Source organism: Thalassophryne amazonica, chromosome 19, assembly GCF_902500255.1.
Source record: "Thalassophryne amazonica chromosome 19, fThaAma1.1, whole genome shotgun sequence".
NCBI classification, from domain to species: Eukaryota; Metazoa; Chordata; class Actinopteri; order Batrachoidiformes; family Batrachoididae; genus Thalassophryne; species Thalassophryne amazonica.
The window spans coordinates 71,925,191-71,945,464 of NC_047121.1; the positions used below are offsets into that span (position 1 = coordinate 71,925,191).

The 20,274-nt window shown below is 43.2% G+C and overlaps 1 protein-coding gene across 4 annotated transcripts in view; it reads left to right on the top strand.

Moving 5' to 3' along the window:
• myo6b (myosin VIb) overlaps nt 1-18,801 on the top strand; it is a 110,658-nt gene extending 91,857 nt beyond the window's left edge. For 3 of the 4 annotated variants that reach the window (XM_034195625.1, XM_034195624.1, XM_034195626.1), the window contains 4 exons: nt 1,684-1,787; nt 12,240-12,374; nt 18,193-18,411; nt 18,517-18,716. In XM_034195625.1, coding sequence (XP_034051516.1) covers nt 1,684-1,787; nt 12,240-12,374; nt 18,193-18,411; nt 18,517-18,716 — 658 coding nt within the window. Of the gene's footprint in view, nt 1-1,683; nt 1,788-12,239; nt 12,375-18,192; nt 18,412-18,516 lie in introns of all 4 variants that reach the window. The other variant, XM_034195623.1, reaches the window with a different exon arrangement.
• Nucleotides 18,802-20,274: the final 1,473 nt, after the last annotated feature.

Genomic DNA, 20,274 nt, shown 5'->3' on the forward strand with positions numbered 1-20,274 from the left:
ACTAGCAGATGGAGGAGCAATAAATTAAAAAATAACAGGAAAGTGATCTGAAATAGCAGCGTCTGATATGTCCTTAAGTGAAACTGAGAGCCCAAAAGAAATAACCAGGTCCAAGGTGTGTCCAAGATTATGTGTTGGTCCATCCACAACTTGTGTTGGACCAAAAGAGTTCAGGAGGCTTTTAAAATCATCAGCCAGCTGATTAGAAGGACAACAGATATGAATATTAAAATCACCACAGACCAAAAATTTGTCATATTTTGGGATAAAATCTGCCAGAAACTCAGAAAACTCCTGAATAAAATCCTTATTAAATTTTGGTGGACGATAAACAACAGCACAGAGCACAGGACAGTCGAACTCCATCACAAACAACTGAAGTTCAAAAGTGGAGTAGACATTAGAAGATAAAAATCGGCATTTAAAGCTGTCTTTAAAAACCGTGGCCACACCACCGCCACGACCTGATGCTCGCGAGGAGCTGAAAAACGAGCAGCCGGGGGGGGGAGGAGCTCAGAAAAGGCACTATTTTCACCTGGTTTCAACCAGGTCTCCGTTAACAGGAGAAAGTCCAGATCACGACTGGAGAAAAAGTCATTCAAAATGAAAGTCTTACTTGTGAGTGACCTTGTGTTGATGAGCGCCACACGGACTGAGCGCACGTCAGTCTGCTGCGAGACACGACTGAGCGGGCGCAGGTTCTCCTGCACGCAGCCACGACTGCAGCTCCTCACAGGACGGTGACGCGGAAGTGGAGACCCGGCACCCCGAACAACCAGCCGGAGCCACCAATAGCGAAAAGTCAGAGAACGCCGCACGTCGTAGCCGTCATATGGTGTGAAGAATCCGGCTATGAATTGTCATGGAGCATGTTTGCAGGAAACAGCCAGGCACACTCTGAGCCGAACATGGACTCCTCCTCTCTTCCCACGTCCTCTGCGACGCAGACGCCGAGGCAACACGCCAAGCGGCCGGCGTAGAAAGTCTGGTACGGACGCTAAGACAGGCGGCGGGGGCAGCCGCGTCCCTGGCCGTCCGCCCGAGCCAGAAACAGCGAAATTCTCCAGCGAAGCCCGAGCGCTGATAAGAGTCTGGCGATCATACACCAGGAGCGGTGACACATTCCATGCAACAAAGTGTAAAAACAATAAAAACGACACTAAAAGAAGCGAGTGCCGACGGCAGGCCACATACAATGGCACCATCTTGCCCACTTGTGTCCTTTATGTGCATCTTCTCCCTGTGTTTGTGTGGGTCCCCTCCGGGTACTCCAGCTTCCTCCCACCTCCAAAAGACATGCAATTTAGGTGGATAGGAAACTTCAAATTGTCCGTAGGTGTGAATCTGTTTGTTTGTCTATATGTGGCCCTGTGACAGACTGGCGACTATTTGCCAGAAGGAAGAGGGCAGAATGGAGCTGAGATTTAATGTTTGTTTTAAAAAGTCCTTAACCCTGTTTTTGAAATGAACCAACTCTTAATGCACTTTAGCACTTCACAACCTGTGGTTCCTGCCATTTTGTTTTTATTTGTCCCCTGTTTATCGTCACTCTGTGTGTTGTACACTTTTGTCACTCCTACCTGTTTCCGACTTTTATTCTTGTCTGTCATCTGCACATGTAAATGTAAGATCTTTGAGTTTTGGGGGGGGTTTTTTGTTTTGTTTGCTTGTTCTTTTCACTAGGGGTGCTCAGGTGCAGGCCACAATGGCTGCCGCCGGAGTGAAGAAGTACGACCTCAGCAAGTGGAAGTACGCCGAGCTGCGAGATGTTATCAACACTTCCTGTGGTAAGAAAACACAAAATGTTTGAGTGCGGTACAGTGCCGCCTGAAGAATCTAAACACGCATGGTTTCAGTTTTTACGGGGCAGAAACTGAAACACACGGCACACCTCTGTGCCTTCTTTCATTCCGATAATGCTTACGGTGTTCAGACCTGACTGCCAGGAATTTATTAAAGCTACACTCTGGAGGATTTAGGGGTGTTTGTTTTCAAAAATGGAACTTAAACATCTGTTCATTAGTGTGTAGTTACCAACATATGCACAAACCCCCTCACGGAGGCCACCATTTTGATACAGTAACCCAAAATGTACATATTTACATCACCTTATACATTTTCCAGAGCGGCCCGATGAATCATATGTATTGCCAAAGAAGTGAAAACAGGAAGGGAAACCAATTTGTGAAAGACATCATGACACTATGTCCTACACACTGTAGCTTCAACATAAGTTGGAGGGGAGTTTGGTGCATCCTAATGTTTGTGGGATCATCTCTCAACAGTTGGTTCACACACAGTTCTGCCTTGACTTTCAAGCGTTTTTTTCTCAGTAATCATCTCATCTCTGTGGCTCACCCAGATTACTGTAACTGGTCAGCAGTGGACAGTCCAAACCTATATAACGTGAGAACGTCTTCGCTGATAAATAGTAGAGAAGCTTGTATCTTCGACTGGACTGGGTTGCTTGATGCGAGGACGTTTCGCTTCAAATCACAGAAGCTTCCTCAGCTAAAATTCTTGCTCTGGTAGTCTGACTTCTGTCTTGACTCTTGTAGAGAAGAATAAACAGAAGCCACAAAAGCTGGAGTTTTAAACCTAACCAGAACCCTCCTAAGGAGAGGCAGACTGCTGTGGGCTAGTGACTAAACAATAGCTCTAATTAGCACCTATTGTGCTTGAGTTAGCGCCCTCCTAATGACAGGGCAGCTGTCCCTCCAAATTGTGGTCAATCTGTACATGGAACGAGTGGAGAAGACAGCCTTGACGTCTTTCATGTGCATCCCTCCCAGTCACTGGTTCAGATATGTCGATGACACATGGGTTAAAATCAAGCAACAGGAGGTTGAGGACTTTACAGAACACATCAACTCGGTGGACTCCAATATCAAGTTCACACGTGAGGATGCCAGAAACAACCATTTAGCCTTCTTGGACTGTAATGTTACGATTGGAGAGAACAGGCAGCTCCAGACAGGGGTTTACAGAAAACCCACTCACACTGACCAATATCTGCTCTTTGGCTCACAAGCTCGGGGTGATCAGGACTCTTCAACACAGAGCCCCACAGGTGCCCACAACTGCAGTGGGAAGGGCTAAAGAACAACAACTGGTCTGGAAATCCCTCACAGTATGTGGGTACCCACGATGGTCCCTGGACAAAGTGCAGAAGTCCCGGAGAACAAAGAGACCAGACAGACAGGAGACAGAGACAAGAAGAAGAGGAGTGTCTCTCCCTTATTTAGCAGGAGTAGGGGAAAAACTACAGAGGATCTTCAGACAGCACAAAATCCAAGTTTACTTTAAACCGGTTAACACCTTGAGACAGAAATGAGTTCACCCTAAGGACAGGATCCCTAGTTACAAACAGAGCAATGTAGTGTATTCTATCAGATGTCAGGAAAACTGTAACGAACACTACATAGGTGAGACTAAGCAACCTTTACACAAAAGGCTATACCAGCACCGCAGAAAGGGCGCCAGTGGACCTCAGTCTGCAGTTCATCTCCACCTGAAAGACACTAACCACACGTTTGAGGACAAGGAAGTTAAGATCTTAGCCAGAGAGAAGAAATGGTTTGAGAGAGGGGACAAGGAGGCATTCTATGTGAAACAGTTGAAACCCAGCCTTAACCGGGGAGGGGGTCTGAGACACGCTTTGTCCCATGTTTACAATGGGATACTCAGGTCAAAGCAGTTTCAGTCTTTCATGGTAATGAGTCATTCACGTCATCAGGAGAGTCGTCAAGGGAGCCATCAGGAGAGGTGTCCGTCCATCATTAGGAGGGACAGCTGCCCTGTCATTAGGAGGGAGCTAACTAGAGCACAATAGGTGCTAATTGGAGCTATTGTTTAGTCACTAGCCCACAGCAGTCTGCCTCTCCTTAGGAGGGGTCTGGTTAGGTTTAAAACTCTAGCTTTTGTGGCTTCTGTTTGTTCTTCTCTACAAGAGTCAAGACAGAAGTCAGACTACCAGAGCAAGAATTTTAGCTGAGGCAGCTTCTGCGATTTGAAGCGAAACATCCTTGCATCAAGCAACCCAGTCCAGTCGAAGATTCAAGGTTCTCTACTATGGAAACCACCTGGACAACTGAGAGCCCACACAGAAACTTCGCTGATAAATCTCAGATTTGATCTGAGAACGTTTGTGCAGCTGCTGTAGCTCATCAGTTTTCCTTTTCATGCTGGAGAGAAGAAACTTGTCATTATTGAGGACAGCACGTCTGTCCTAGTCAGCGTTAAAAGCAGATGTCTTTTTGCTTTTCTCCCTCACCAGTGTCTTTGTAAAAACCACTGTATACAGTTCGCCAATCGGTGTTAAGGACTCTGATGTCCCTTGTGTGATTCCAAGGACATCTGGCTAATTTGCAGAACCTGTTTTCTGTTTTGATAGTGATACCCTAAAAGCTGAATTGAAGTTGTTCTTAGTGCAGCTGTGTGCTGTCTAAACAGGGCAGAAAAGACACACAAACTGTTGATTTATTTTTTTAATTCAGGATTCTTAAAGACGTGTACCCCTGAGTCTAGTTCAACGTCACGCCTGAAATTCACGCCATGCATGTTACACCCTGTTGTGATGTGATGCGTTTTCTTGTTTATGCTCATTAACCACTAAGTCACCATGAATGGTGCCGCCACAGTGGAAATAAATAAAACAAGATGTGCTTGTAAGTGTAGACTTCCAGCCTTATTTCAAGGAGTTTAACGAAAATATTGCATAAACCATCCATCCATCCATTTTCTTCCGCTTTATCTGGAGTCGGGTCGCGGGGCAGCAGCTCAAGCAAAGCCGCCCAGACTTCCCGATGCACACACACCCCCAGCTCCTCCTGGGGAACCCCAAGGCGTTCCCAAGCCAGCCGAGAGACGTAGTCCCTCCAGCGTGTCCTGGGTCTTCCCCGGGGCCTCCTCCCAATGGGACGTGCCCGGAACACCTCTCCAGCGAGGCGTCCAGGGGGCATCCGGAAAAGATGCCCGAGCCACCTCAACTGACTCCTTTCGATGTGGAGGAGCAGCGGCTCGACTTCGAGCTCCTCCCGAGTGACCAAGCTCCTCACCCTATCTCTAAGGGAGTGCCCAGCCACCCTGCGGAGGAAACTCATCTCGGCCGCTTGTACTCGCGATCTCTTTCTTTCGGTCACGAGCCAAATCTCATGACCATAGGTGAGGATCGGAACACAGATCAATTGGTGAATCAAGAGCTTTGCCCCCCTACTCAGCTCTCTCTTCTCCACGACAGTCCGATACAGCGACCACATCATTGCAGATGCTGCACCGATCCGTCTATCGATCTCACGCTCCATCTGTCTCTCACTCGTGAACAAGACCCCGAGATACTTAAACTCCTCCACTTGAGGCAAGGACACTCCACCGACCTGAAGAGGGCAAAGCACCTTTTTCCGGTCGAGAACAATGGCCTCGGATTTGGAGGTGCTGATTTTCATCCCGGACGCTTCGCACTCGGCTGCAAACCACCCCAGTGCACGCTGAAGGTCCTGATTTGATGAAGCCAACAGAACCACATCGTCCACAAACAGCAGAGACGAGATTCTGTGGTTCCCAAACCAGACCCCCTGTACACCCTGGCTGCGCCTAGAAATTCTGTCCATAAAGATAATGAACAGAACCAGTGACAAAGGGCCTACCCCTTTCCCTAACCATAAACTAACCCTCTCTATAACCCTAAGCCAGTTTATACCAAAATTGGAGCAACTTTAACTTTTGACCCCTATACAAACTGAAACTGACCTTTGTCACCAACCTTGCTGCTTTTACCTCATAACTCCATAACATTTAGTCATAGATTGGCCAAACTATACCTTTTTGGAATCTTTATGATCAGGCAAATAATGTGATATATTTTTCAATAAGATTGGTGCATCCAACCTTTTAACACCCACCTATTTTCAGCTTGTGCACAAATGTTCGACCTACCCAAATGCCAAAGGTCATAAAAATAACATCTTACATCTCACAGGATTGCAATATGCCTCATTTTAAAGTACAGGTCTTCTAGTTTCTTTTGATATCCACCTTAACACTTTAACTATTACACAAATCAAACAATGGCAGCTTAAATTTGACAAAAGTTTATGTTTTTTTCTCTTGAAAATAAAAAACCTATGTATTCATGTCACTGGTTGACTTTACATTATACTATGCATTTTAAATTCACAACACATTATTCCTGATGTTAACAACAAGTGCGACAAGTTTTATGTCTTTGGGACAAAGTATGTTGATACTGTAGCTGTTTTTATATGAAATGGCTCCATTCGGCACGAGTGTGCCAAATCTTGCCAAATGTGCCAACTTCGGTATAGGCATTTTACCACTCATTTCATCATAACAAAAAGAGTTTTTATCATTCAGATAGCTATAAAAATAATCTAGACAATGTTTTTTTTTTCCAGACTTTTTTCAGACTGGTTTTCAGTCCGATCGCTGTGTGCTCGCTGATAACAACAGTCTGTTGTTATCCACTTTACGCACACTATTTACTTAGAGGACAAGAGGACAAGTTGGGACATGCCTATCTCTGCTTTCAGTGCTTACCAGTCGAGTGAGTATAAGAGAAATTGTGGAGAGCTGGGCATGTCCCAACTTGTCATCTAACACTCTGAAACGGAGGTGTTCCTTTGTCTCGCTTCATCAGCGAATCGGTCGTGACGCGCGAAGCCTCCACACGGCTTTCCATGACAAAATCTCTTGTTAAAAGTGAAATCTGCCGGAAAACGGCTGATGTCCAGCTCTTGTGATAACCAGAGAAATTGCACACGACGGTCCCGGCTCCACACAGCCCTCTGTTTAGAAATGATGTGGTGGTTTCTGCCTCTCGATGGCGGCTCGGAGCGCGGCATGCCGTGCGCCATTGTGGGCCTTCCTTAAAGCTGTAGTAACACTCCTAGATAAATTTTTCGAATGGTTTCCAGCTGCCTGTCTCTAACAGTTTCTGAAAAAATTCTGATGGAAAAAAAGCCCAAATCATTCCACCATTTCCTCGCAATGAAACAACAACGAGAGGGGTGGAGCAGTGCTCACTCAAAGCCTGCCAACAGGCGAATGACGCAACCGAGAGGCGTGAAAAAACTCACGCATGCGCACGAAGGTTCAAGCTTGGCTGGCGTAAAAACATATGAATCAAATCCATATAGTTTTTGAAAAAAATAAAAAGGTCGGATACTTTTCTAACAGACCTCGTACATGTCTACAGAGTGAAGAACCCCCATGACCCGCCTATCGATGGAAACATTTGCTTATTGGCTATAGGCTGGTGTCAATCATTTTGACATAGACTGTAATATGAGGTGAAGTCACATAAAACGGAGAGAGTGCATGCGCATTGCCGTTCAGTGACTGGAGCGTTTGTTTTACTCAGAGGGGTGGAGAAGTCTATTCTTATTTTGCCCCCTGTGTAATTCTTCACTTGACCCCTACCTGGGTGCCTCTTGAAAATTCAGGTGGCCAATCAGGTTTTTCAAAAGAGTTAATGTCTACGGAGTATTTGTACCAATTGTGATGTTTGTATCACCATTTGCAGGATTCCACTCTAAATATGCCATAGGTATTAAAGGCACTGCGCTGCAGTGGTTTGAATCATATTTATCTAATAGATTACAATTTGTTCATGTAAATGGGGAATCTTCTTCACAGACTAAGGTTAATTATGGAGTTCCACAAGGTTCTGTGCTAGGACCAATTTTATTCACTTTATACATGCTTCCCTTAGGCAGTGTTATTAGAAAGCATTGCTTAAATTTTCATTGTTATGCAGATTATACCCAGCTTTATCTATCCATGAAGCCAGAGGACACACCAATTAGTTAAACTGCAGGAATGTCTTACAGACATAAAGACATGGATGACCTCTAATTTCCTGCTTTTAAATTCAGATAAAACTGAAGTTATTGTACTTGGCCCCACAAATCTTAGAAACATGGTGTCTAACCAGATCCTTACCCTGGATGGCATTACCCTGACCTCTAGTAATACTGTGAGAAATCTTAGAGTCATTTTTGATCAGGATATGTCCTTCAATGCGCATATTAAACAAATATGTAGGACTGCTTTTTTTGCATTTGTGCAATATCTCTAAAATTAGAATGGTCTTGTCTCAGAGTGATGCTGAAAAACAAATTCATGCATTTATTTCCTCTAGGCTGGACTATTGTAATTCATTATTATCAGGTTGTCCTAAAAGTTCCCTGAAAAGCCTTCAGTTAATTCAAAATGCTGCAGCTAGAGTACTGACGGGGACTAGAAGGAGAGAGCATATTTCACCCATATTGGCCTCTCTTCATTGGCTTCCTGTTAATTCTAGAATAGAATTTAAAATTCTCCTTCTTACTTATAAGGTTTTGAATAATCAGGTCCCATCTTATCTTAGGGACCTCATAGTACCTTAGGAGGAGTCAGAGCCTTCAGCTTTCAGGCTCCTCTCCTGTGGAACCAGCTCCCAATTCAGATCAGGGAGACAGACACCCTCTCTACTTTTAAGATTAGGCTTAAAACTTTCCTTTTTGCCTTAGTTATGCTGCTATAGACTTAGACTGCTGGGGGGTTTCCCATGACGCACTGAGTGTTTCTTTCTCTTTTTGCTCTATATGCACCACTCTGCATTTAATCATTAGTGATTGATCTCTGCTCTCTTCCCACTGTTGCCAAGTGCTTGCTCATAGGGGGTCGTTTGACCATTGGAGTTTTTCCGTAATTATTTGTATGGCTTTGCCTTACAATATAAAATTGATTTGATTTTTTTTTTTTGCCAGCTTGCACTCGGCCGAGACGGACGCACTTTTCTCTTCTCCCTCCCTCCTTATCTTTCCTGCTTCTGTGGCGTGTTGTCTGTGAGGCTGCAGCTTTGCTCTTCTGGAAACGACAAAAATGGATCTGTTAAAGTGGTCTCTGAACACAATTGACACTATTTTTTCTACAAGACATTCGGGGGCGGAGGACCCGACCTGTCCTGCCGGGACGCATGTGATGGGTTACGTGATGGACTCGTGGAGGAGATGGCAGGTCATGTGCCTTTACATGCTTTCTGTGGAGGACGTCGAAGATGTGTACATATTCGGCTTGGTGGTGACCGGCTTTCTGCTGTGTGGAGCGGGCACTATGCTGGTTTACCGGAAAATCAAGAAAGTGGAAGCAGCTTTGATTGGTCCTTCCAGGCTGCCCTACATGATTGATTCGATTGGAAAGGCAGTGGCTGCGCAGCGTTGGAAAACATCTCGAGCAGAATTGCAGCCCTGGAAACCCGCTCTGACCGTCCGTGAAGACCACATTCTACATTCAGATGCATTGAGAGCCACTCTCTTCTCAGAACTGTGGAATCTTTCAGGCGTCTGCTAATCTGGCTATTCATTTGGCTTCCCCAAATACAGCTACACTTCAAGCTCGCTGTGATAAAACCTCCTCAGAAGATCAACACTTAAGCCTCGCTCCCTGGTCTTCCCCCCTCCCCTCAGCTTCTCCAGCTCTGACGCTGACTGTGTTCAGCTCAGGACTGCGCAGGGCTGCCCCCTCCCCCTCCAGGATTGTCGGACAAGGCCGTTGACGGCGCCAAATAGGCTGCCTCCGGAGTGTTCTGATAAACTGGACCTTTTCAAATCTCAGTTGTCGTCCTGTGTCCTTGTTTTTGTCTGTGCGATTATTGTTTTTCTGTGCTGATGGGGATTTTTTTCCTCATTGCCGCTGTGTAATGCAGCAGCTATGAGGGTTTTTTTTCTCCTTTTCCCTCGTGTTTTGCTTTCATATATATGTTTTATGTACCGGGCCGGCCTATGTGTTGTGTGTTGTGTGTGTGTTGTTTGTTATGGGTCGGTGTTGGTTTGCTCAGCCCTGCTGTTGACCAAGGCAGGGATGTACATCTGGAGCTGGTCCCCGGGCGCCTAATGGCGACTTCTGCTCCTACTGGCAATTAGGATGGGTTAAATGCAGTAGACACATTTCATTGTGCAGGGAACATGTTCTTCTGTGCATATGACAATAAAATTTCTTTGAATCTTTGAATCTTGAAAAATTTGGTTTGATTTTAAATATTCTCTTATCTGCTGCACTATATATGAGATGTAAGGGCCCTGTCCCACTGGCGTTTAGGAGGATTTGCGGATGGAATGCGCACAAAAGTAGCCCACATCTGCCAAACAACCGCAATAACCGTGTAACATTCCTGTATGAGTCGGCCGCCATCCGAACACGTCCGTGATCATCCGCAGAGGCACACATGTCCGGCTCAAAAATCCTGCTGCGGATGAGATCCGCATCACTGCCTGAACACATACTGAAGACATACGCAGGACATACACAACCAACGCGCTGCATATCCCCTGTCATCCGCTGATATCCGCAACCGATGGGTTGGCGCGGCTTGGCGGCGGACCGGGACAGCATGCAAAACAGATACGACGCGTGCCCAGCACGGCCACATCACGGTCGCAAATGGTATGTCGCGCATGCAGACAGAGTGGGCACGGAGGGAACGAGTGCATCACGGCCGCTGTGCCCCTCATGGGGGCGCCTCCACGGTTGCCTTCGCTTCTGTTCCCTGTTATATCCGCTATCTTCCTCATGTATTCACTGATCCACCCCGGGAGATTTGTCATTTCCGCCCACCTTTGTTGCGGATGCTCAGCTTTTGTCTCCTCATTTCATGCGCAAATCCTCCTAAACGCCAGTGGGACAGGGCCCTAAGATGTTGCTCCTCACTGTTTCTCAATTGCCCTCAAAAGTATTAGAACACTTGGTATTTCACACATTTTAATTTGTTTATTCCATTTCAAATACATTTTTTTTCTAAAATTATCTTCCTTAACTCTAACTGAAAGCAAATCTCTACAACTTGATATAAATTAATAAAAATTCTAAAGTCCAGCTTCCTGATGAAGTGGTGTAGAGGAGGATTTTCTTCAAAAGAAGACCTGAAAGTTCAGCTACAGTTTGACAGAAAGTACATTTGAGATGAAAGACTAGATTTGATGTTTTGGTGAAAGAAACTTTTGTATTTCTTCATAATTGATGTAAATAAAGTCCAAGACATATTCAGTGACTTGGAAATGTTCATGTTTCCATCCCCTGACTTGTCTGAAGAAAACTGGCAATAAAACTGATTATTATTTACATGTTTTATCAAGTTTTAGAGATTTGCATTCAGTTTGAGTTTGAGGAAGATCATTTTAGAAAGTTTTATTTTTTGTATTTCTTGTATTTAAAAAGGCATAAAAAATTAAAATGTGTGAAATATCAACTGTTGCAATACCTTTGGAGGGCACAGTATCCTAACCTTATGATGAGTGTAAAATCAAATCAAATCAATTTTATTTATATAGCGCCAAATCACAACAAACAGTTGCCCCAAGGTGCTTTATATTGTAAGGCAAAGCCATACAATAATTAAGTAAAAACCCCAAAGGTCAAAACGACCCCCTGTGAGCAAGCACTTGGCGACAGTGGGAAGGAAAAACTCCCTTTTAACAGGAAGAAACCTCCAGCAGAACCAGGCTCAGGGAGGGGCAGTCTTCTGCTGGGACTGGTTGGGGCTGAGGGAGAGAACCAGGAAAAAGACATGCTGTGGAATGAGTGATATTATTACTGTTTTGTTTAAGAATCTTTCATTTTCACTGTTGCTGCACTTTGTGTCAAATCATAGTCATATTGATATGACAATATTGAGATACGATAATTTGGCCATATTGTACGGCCCTACTTTCAACTAGCTGAAAAGCTTGAATATTAATGTACATCAACATTTAAAAAAAAATGCTTAAAGGGGCAGGGGGTTAAGAGGGCTGTAATTAGGAGAAGCTGAAAGGTTTAAGCCATGCTAATGCTCCCCTGACGCATTTGCTCCCAAAAAAATTCTTTGATTTGTTTTGTGTGCATGCGCATGTGTGGCCGCGGGTGCATGTGCGTGTGCGAGCATGTGTGGTGCATGCACGAGGACATACGCGTGTGTGTGCGCAATGGTACCAAACGTATGGAACCAAATTTGAACTCTAAATGGAACCGAGCTGCATTCTAAATGCAATGCAACACAAATGGGATGAATTAATCCACGTCATGTGACATACAAAGCACCAATCAAATGACAAGGATCCACTTAGCTGTTATATAAAAAGCTTCATTTTGCAGCAGAACAGAGAAATATGTCCAGTTACTTAAGGACATGATATGACAGGCAAATGTTTGTCTTGCCTGTCTGCTGTGTCACGGACTTACATCATGTGCCTTTTTGTTTGCAGACATTGAGCTGCTGGCGGCCTGCAGAGAAGAGTTCCACCGTCGCCTGAAAGTCTACCACGCTTGGAAGTCCAAGAACAAGAAGCGCAACGATGATGGAAGTGATCTGAGGGCACCTAAATCTATCACTGACTATGGTTAGTCCTTGACACACTTTCTCTCCTTTGCTTTTATTTCAACACTTGAGAAAACATTTTAGCCCTTTGGGTTTTCTTTGCTACGATTCATTGTTGCTCACTTTTTTTTTCTTTTTTTAATGACAGCTTATGAAAGCTCGACTGGTTGTTTTGTTGGCCTTGTATTAAGATCCCGTTCTTGTGTGTGCCGATGCTGCAAGGCACCTTCATAAGAGGCTGAAAGCTGCTTGCCTGGTTTTTCCATGTGGTATTTATGTGTGGATTTCCTGAGTGGTTTTCGGCCTTTGCTTGGAAAGCTTTCCCAGCCCCACCCTCTATGTTCGTTGCCATATATTTTGCTGTTGGCAAAACACGTACAAAGCAGGATTCTTAGCTTCATGCATTTTTTTAACACCAAATGGCACATGCAATACTCTGAAGTTGAAGTAAAACTTGGGCAGATAGGAGCCAAAACATACAACACAAACAGAAACTGGTACTACGAATTAGGGAAGGCAAACTCAAAACACTGATTTGAAATGTTTCAAATTCTTTGAAATACTTGTATTTCATACATTCTTCCAGCACCTACGTATTATACATCACAGGCTGTGCTGCCACCTGCAGAACACTGGCACCTTCTGGACAGTTCAGGAATGTGCATCCTATATATAAAGTGTGGCTACATGTCTTCGTATGCGTGTCTGCAGCAAAGGAAAAACACTCAAGGTTGTGGCTTTCTGTGTGTGGAAGTCGCCATCTCATGTGATGGAACAACCTGTTTCCTGTATGCCATGTTATTCTAGATGTTTGTAAGAAAATGATCACAAACGAGTCATGTTATGCTGATAGCCATTAGCCCAGCGCTATGTGATGCTATGGACGAAAAGATGACATTTTCAAGGCAAGCCCATCAGGAATCACTGCTTTAAGTCGCTCATGTTGGTCACGTTGTCAGCCACAGTCTGAAAATAAAATGAGCAATTACTAAAAATGAAGTGGATCAATGATTTCAATAAGTGGATCGTAAAGCATTCTACCACCGACTGTATTGGAGGGTGTGAAGCCATGGCATTAATTCTTCTAAGTCAACACAATACAGAACGTGAAACGCTATTATGAAACAGGACAAGTTTGATAATTTATCAAAATCAAACAGCACTGCGCTGATGTGCCGATTTCAATTATGTTTCAGGTTTTTGTTTTTGTTGTTTTTTTATGAAAAATGTTTACAACATGATAACTAACCTGCACCCAGGTGAAGACTGGTACTTCTGCTAATCCGTATGAAATTGTGAATTTTATATTTAACCCTCAAGCGACCAAGTGGGGTCGTTTATCACCCCTGGCATATATTTATGTGAAAAAGTTCCCTACCGTGAATTTGTCAATCTATGTGTCCTGCATTTATTCATAGAATTTTGCAAGGATCAGCCGATCCATGTAGCAAGGATAATCCAAACTTGTGCGGGGTCAGTTATGGACACCCCCCCCCCCCCCCCCCCCCCCCCCCCGGGACGATCTATGAGATTTTTGACATTATACCTTCAGGTGATATTGTAATTTGCCAACTCTAATCATTATATTTAACTGTTTTGCAGGGAAGCCAACAGACCTATAATAGCAACATTACAGGTGCACAAACATCAAGACTGATTCTTGATGCCCAGAGTGAGGATGAAAATAGCTCATGATTGTTACAAACACTCAAGGGCGTAGGTTTGGTCTCAGCTTTGGTAGGGACAATACCCCCCCCCCCCCCCCGGCCCCCCTGCCCACCACCACCACCCCCTAACCCACTCACACCATTAGACGCACAAGTACAGCATAATACATAACATAACACAGGCTTTTAAGGTGGCAGTAATTAAACCATTACTTAAAAAGCCATCACTTGACCCAGCTATCTTAGCTAATTATAGGCCAATCTCCAACCTTCCTTTTCTCTCAAAAATTCTTGAAAGGGTAGTTGTAAAACAGCTAACTGATCATCTGCAGAGGAATGGTCTATTTGAAGAGTTTCAGTCAGGTTTTAGAATTCATCATAGTACAGAAACAGCATTAGTGAAGGTTACAAATGATCTTCTTATGGCCTCGGACAGTGGACTCATCTCTGTGCTTGTTCTGTTAGACCTCAGTGCTGCTTTTGATACTGTTGACCATAAAATTTTATTACAGAGATTAGAGCATGCCATAGGTATTAAAGGCACTGCGGTGGTTTGAATCATATTTGTCTAATAGATTACAATTTGTTCATGTAAATGGGGAATCTTCTTCACAGACTAAAGTTAATTATGGAGTTCCACAAGGTTCTGTGCTAGGACCAATTTTATTCACTTTATACATGCTTCCCTTAGGCAGTATTATTAGACGGTATTGCTTAAATTTTCATTGTTACGCAGATGATACCCAGCTTTATCTATCCATGAAGCCAGAGGACACACACCAATTAGCTAAACTGCAGGATTGTCTTACAGACATAAAGACATGGATGACCTCTAATTTCCTGCTTTTAAACTCAGATAAAACTGAAGTTATTGTACTTGGCCCCACAAATCTTAGAAACATGGTGTCTAACCAGATCCTTACTCTGGATGGCATTACCCTGACCTCTAGTAATACTGTGACAAAATCTTGGAGTCATTTTTGATCAGGATATGTCATTCAAAGCGCATATTAAACAAATATGTAGGACTGCTTTTTTGCATTTACGCAATATCTCTAAAATCAGAAAGGTCTTGTCTCAGAGTGATGCTGAAAAACTAATTCATGCATTTATTTCCTCTAGGCTGGACTATTGTAATTCATTATTATCAGGTTGTCCTAAAAGTTCCCTAAAAAGCCTTCAGTTAATTCAAAATGCTGCAGCTAGAGTACTGACGGGGACTAGAAGGAGAGAGCATATCTCACCCATATTGGCCTCTCTTCATTGGCTTCCTGTTAATTCTAGAATAGAATTTAAAATTCTTCTTCTTACTTATAAGGTTTTGAATAATCAGGTCCCATCTTATCTTAGGGACCTCGTAGTACCATATCACCCCAATAGAGCGCTTCGCTCTCAGACTGCAGGCTTACTTGTAGTTCCTAGGGTTTGTAAGAGTAGAATGGGAGGCAGAGCCTTCAGCTTTCAGGCTCCTCTCCTGTGGAACCAGCTCCCAATTCAGATCAGGGAGACAGACACCCTCTCTACTTTTAAGATTAGGCTTAAAAGTTTCCTTTTTGCTAAAGCTTATAGTTAGGGCTGGATCAGGTGACCCTGAACCATCCCTTAGTTATGCTGCTATAGACGTAGACTGCTGGGGGGTTCCCATGATGCACTGTTTCTTTCTCTTTTTGCTCTGTATGCACCACTCTGCATTTAATCATTAGTGATCGATCTCTGCTCCCCTCCACAGCATGTCTTTTTCCTGGTTCTCTCCCTCAGCCCCAACCAGTCCCAGCAGAAGACTGCCCCTCCCTGAGCCTGGTTCTGCTGGAGGTTTCTTCCTGTTAAAAGGGAGTTTTTCCTTCCCACTGTAGCCAAGTGCTTGCTCACAGGGGGTCGTTTTGACCGTTGGGGTTTTACATAATTATTGTATGGCCTTGCCTTACAATATAAAGCGCCTTGGGGCAACTGTTTGTTGTGATTTGGCGCTATATAAAAAAATTGATTGATTGATTGATATGACGACATAATGCTGAATAATTTAACACTTTATTTACATTATTAAGTGTGTAGGCAAACAAACAAATAGCTTAAATAACAAAATTGCACCCAAAATCACTAATCTATTCTATAGGCCTACACCTGAGAGAACAAGACAACAAAAAAATACTTGTGGAGCTAACAAAAAAAAAAAAAAAAAGTTTTTGCAACCAAGATGTATAATCTATTCTCTTCATCAATAATGCAGTTGTAGGTATCTGGCAACCTAATTTGCCAAAAAAAAAAAAAAAAAAGATTTCCAATGATATATATGGTGTATTACGGTAAACGTAAGCCTGTGATGTCATAACGCAAAGGAAAAACACGGAAGTTTCACACTAGTGCGCCGCTGAAAAAAAAAAAAAACAAAAAAAAAAACTAGTGCGCCGCTGATTCTCATTACCGTAAGTTCTCATATAAGCCCTCACTCTGAAAAATTTGACAGCAAGCCAAGAACCCGTTCTTTCCAACAGTGCGTTCGGTGACTTTTGAAACAAGGGAAAGTATGAAAAAGAGCGCAAAAGTGACAGAAAAGTACAGAGACAGACAGCAAACATAAATGTAGTAATTTTTGAGGAAAAGGCAGGATGTTAGTGTCATTTGTGAAGGCGTGTTTGTGTGGGTGTGCAGTTTATTTTAAGTGTGGCGCACAGCATTGTTCGCAAGCCCCGCCCTTCTTGTTTTTCTGCACCGGAGCAGTGTTGCCAGATATGAAATATGAAACTATCGTACCAAAACCTCAAAATGATCGTATTTTGGGAGAAATTATCGTACACAAACAAAATGCATACAATGTAGCTATTTTAGCGTTTTTTTTTTTTATTTACAAAGAATTTTATGTCACATTTTTAAACAGTAATTATAGTAATGGGGAAACTATGGCACAAAAAGAACGCAAATGCACTACCAGACTAGAAACATTTTTTTTTTCTGTGAAGGGACACAAACGTGTTAATTACCAGACTAGAAAGAGTCGAATTCAACCTCGAGGTCGCTGTCTTCATCCGATGCCATGGACACTTGTGCAGATTTTGTTGAACACAGAAAAAATGTTGACACCTCCATAAGGAAGTTGGAACTTTTTTTTTATTTTTCTTGTATATCTCTTTGCTCTTGTGTTTTGTTCGTTTGTTATTGCATTTGTTGAAATAAAGTTTAGAAAAAAAAGATGGTTGGGGAATCTTCCTGTCACGGCAGAGATTGGATGGAACTCATTACTCTGTATGAGAGGGGGCGGGCTTTCAAATGACGGTCGTGTGTGGTGTGTCTTTGATGCCGCCTGAGTGCAACGCCTGCAAAATGATTCTTGGGTGTCAGAGAGAGATGCGTGTTTGGCCAACCAACTGAAATTATCGTACATATTGGATTTTTTCCCATTATTGATCGTACATCGTACAGAGGGCAAAACTATCGTACAAATACGATAATTATCGTACATCTGGCAACACTGCACCGGAGCCACCCATCCTCTGTGCTCTGGGACCTCCCACTTTACAAATGAAGCGCTGCCTGCCACGAGATGCACTTTGTTTACATCCATGTGAGAAGAACGTGAGCTAATGAAATTGCAACATGGGTAACCCTGTCACTCTGGCACATCGAAAACACAAAACATGATGACTAAAATTATAGTATCGAGTTCGCAAAAAAATAGTGAATGATTTTGTTATATAAACAAAAATGCTAAATATTGGTAGGGACTATTTTGCCATCCCAAAATATTGGTTGTGACTTGTCCCTATGGTCCATATGCAAACCTACACCCCTGCAAACACTGACTGATGGGTTCATTGAGATTTGTGTTAAAGTATTGGCATATTTACTAGTCACTGGTTCTTCTATATTTGATGCTATAATTATCCTACCATATTAGTTGCTAAAATAGCTTACAGTCAGTGCAGGGTCTGCACGTGCACGAGCACATAATGGCACAAAATTTTATTAAATTTAAAATAAATTGGCACCAATGTTAAAACCATAAAATCCCAGTTCCTGAGGTATAGAATGGCATAAAGTTCAGTGAAGCGCGTACATAAAAACAGGCTAAATACGGTGCATAATGCGTAATGTTTTTGCCTCAGTTCACACATTGTATGATACACACAGATAACAGACCCTTCCGTCAACTCAAACTTGCGCTCGGTCTCACTGCAGCTGAGCAGAATCCAGCTCCTCCAATGACGGGCCAACATCAGGAGGTTGCCATGAACCGCCAGCAGCGCTATTTCCGCATTCCCTTCATCCGGCCGGCTGACCAATACAAAGACCCCCAGAATAAGAAGAAGGGCTGGTGGTATGCGCACTTTGACGGGCCCTGGATTGCCAGACAGATGGAGCTCCACCCGGACAAACGGCCCATCGTTCTGGTTGCTGGTCAGTCAGCAGCATTTATTTACATTCTGGCTGCACATTTCTGCATCGTAAAGTTATTACTATCAACATCATTTGTGAGACCGTCTTTATTCCTGCACCGCACAGGGAAAGACGACATGGAGATGTGCGAGCTGAGTCTGGAGGAGACGGGTTTGACCAGGAAGAGGGGTGCCGAGATCCTGCCCAGGCAGTTTGAGGAAATCTGGGAGCGCTGCGACGGGATTCAGTACCTCAAGAAAGCCGTTGAGAACAAGCAGGCCCGGCCCACTTATGCTACCGCCATGCTTCAGAGTCTCCTCAAGTGACCCACCCGCGCACAACCGGCCACTTCATCCATGTTCCAGGGCTGCGCAGTGCCCCGGTGGATTGTGGGTCATATACAACCGTGCTGTTGGCAGCGTTTCTCTCACTGAATCATTTCCATTTTTTTATTATCTGTATGTTGTTTGTTTTATATTGTTTTATTTTGCAGTGAAACATTTTGTCTTCAGTGTTTTTGTCAGTCATCTCACTGTGCGGCCTTAAAATGCAACATGGCTGCACAACACCAAGCGTCTTAACCGCTGAAAAAACCGCTTAAAAGCTGAATCCTTAAAGAGCAGCTCAGTGCATTTGAGGATGTTCTATTTTAAAATGATTGAAATTGAGTAAATACACGTGTAAATTATTGTTTTTTTTCTGATTTTCCTGCTTCGTTTAGTGGCAGATCTGATCTGTCTGAAGTTTCGCAGCCTCACTCAGAAACAAGGAGATTCAAATTGAAATTTTGGAGGGAGAAATACTTTCAGATGCATTTCACATGTACCAGCCTGATCACCTCCTCGATATCAAGCGCAGTGCATCCTCTGTTTGTGCTTTTCTCTCTCTCTGTCTTTGCATCCACGTTGTTGTTGTGACAGACACTGTCTTAGTCAGCATGTGTCATGGTTTGTTTAATGCTGGTTTTGTGGGTCACCTCTTTAATTTATGGGAAAATAAAGGACAATCATTTCTGATATTTTACAGAAAAAAATAAAACGTTAAAAATATTTTTTTTTTTAGTTATGAGCCGGCTGTGACTTGGACAAAAGTGATACATACAGATGAGAAGTTTAAAAAAAAGACTTAACCTAAAGTGAAATCCCTCCTGTCGAACCATTTTCTGAGTGATGAAGATGTCGTCGAGGCTGTTGAAGCACTTTTCTTTAGCATCACTAAAAGTTGACTTCTTAAATATTTCAAAGCTTCCTGTTCTGCAAAACACTAAAACTGTTATTTTCCAATTAAGCAAATTGTCTGCTTCCGCAAAGAAAAATTACCCCTTCTCACATCATTTGAGAGTTTAGGTAACAGTCACATTTACACTAATATAATCCTTGGTCGTGTTTTAATCCTGATGCCTGGGGGGGGGTAACCTCCCTTCACCTGTCATATGACATTCTGAGGAAACACCCTTTGTGGGTCCCATATTGGAAAAAAACGGTGCAAGAAGAGATGTCATGTGATATTTCCTTGGTAAGTCTGAGAATTTTCAGGACCCTCATGCGGCACATTTCATACGTAATCAAATGTAACAAGTCTTCTGAAGGTCAGCATTGTGTTTTTGAAGGCTGTATGTGCTGTAACATGACCCTAAATTCTGTTTTCATCTTTCAGCTTAATCATGTTCTTTTAAGGAAGTGCTGTGCTGTGCCTGAGTAGAATTTAGGTTTTCATGCATTACTTTCTGTGCACTTGGCAGCTCTTTTCACTGTGGAACATCTTGAACAAGTAACTTATTTTTTTAATGCTGCTGAGTATCAAGTAAATGTTTGTTTTGTTCTTTGGTTTTGATGACTTATGTTTTACAGACAATGTAATTTGTGTATTTTTTTGGTGATTTTT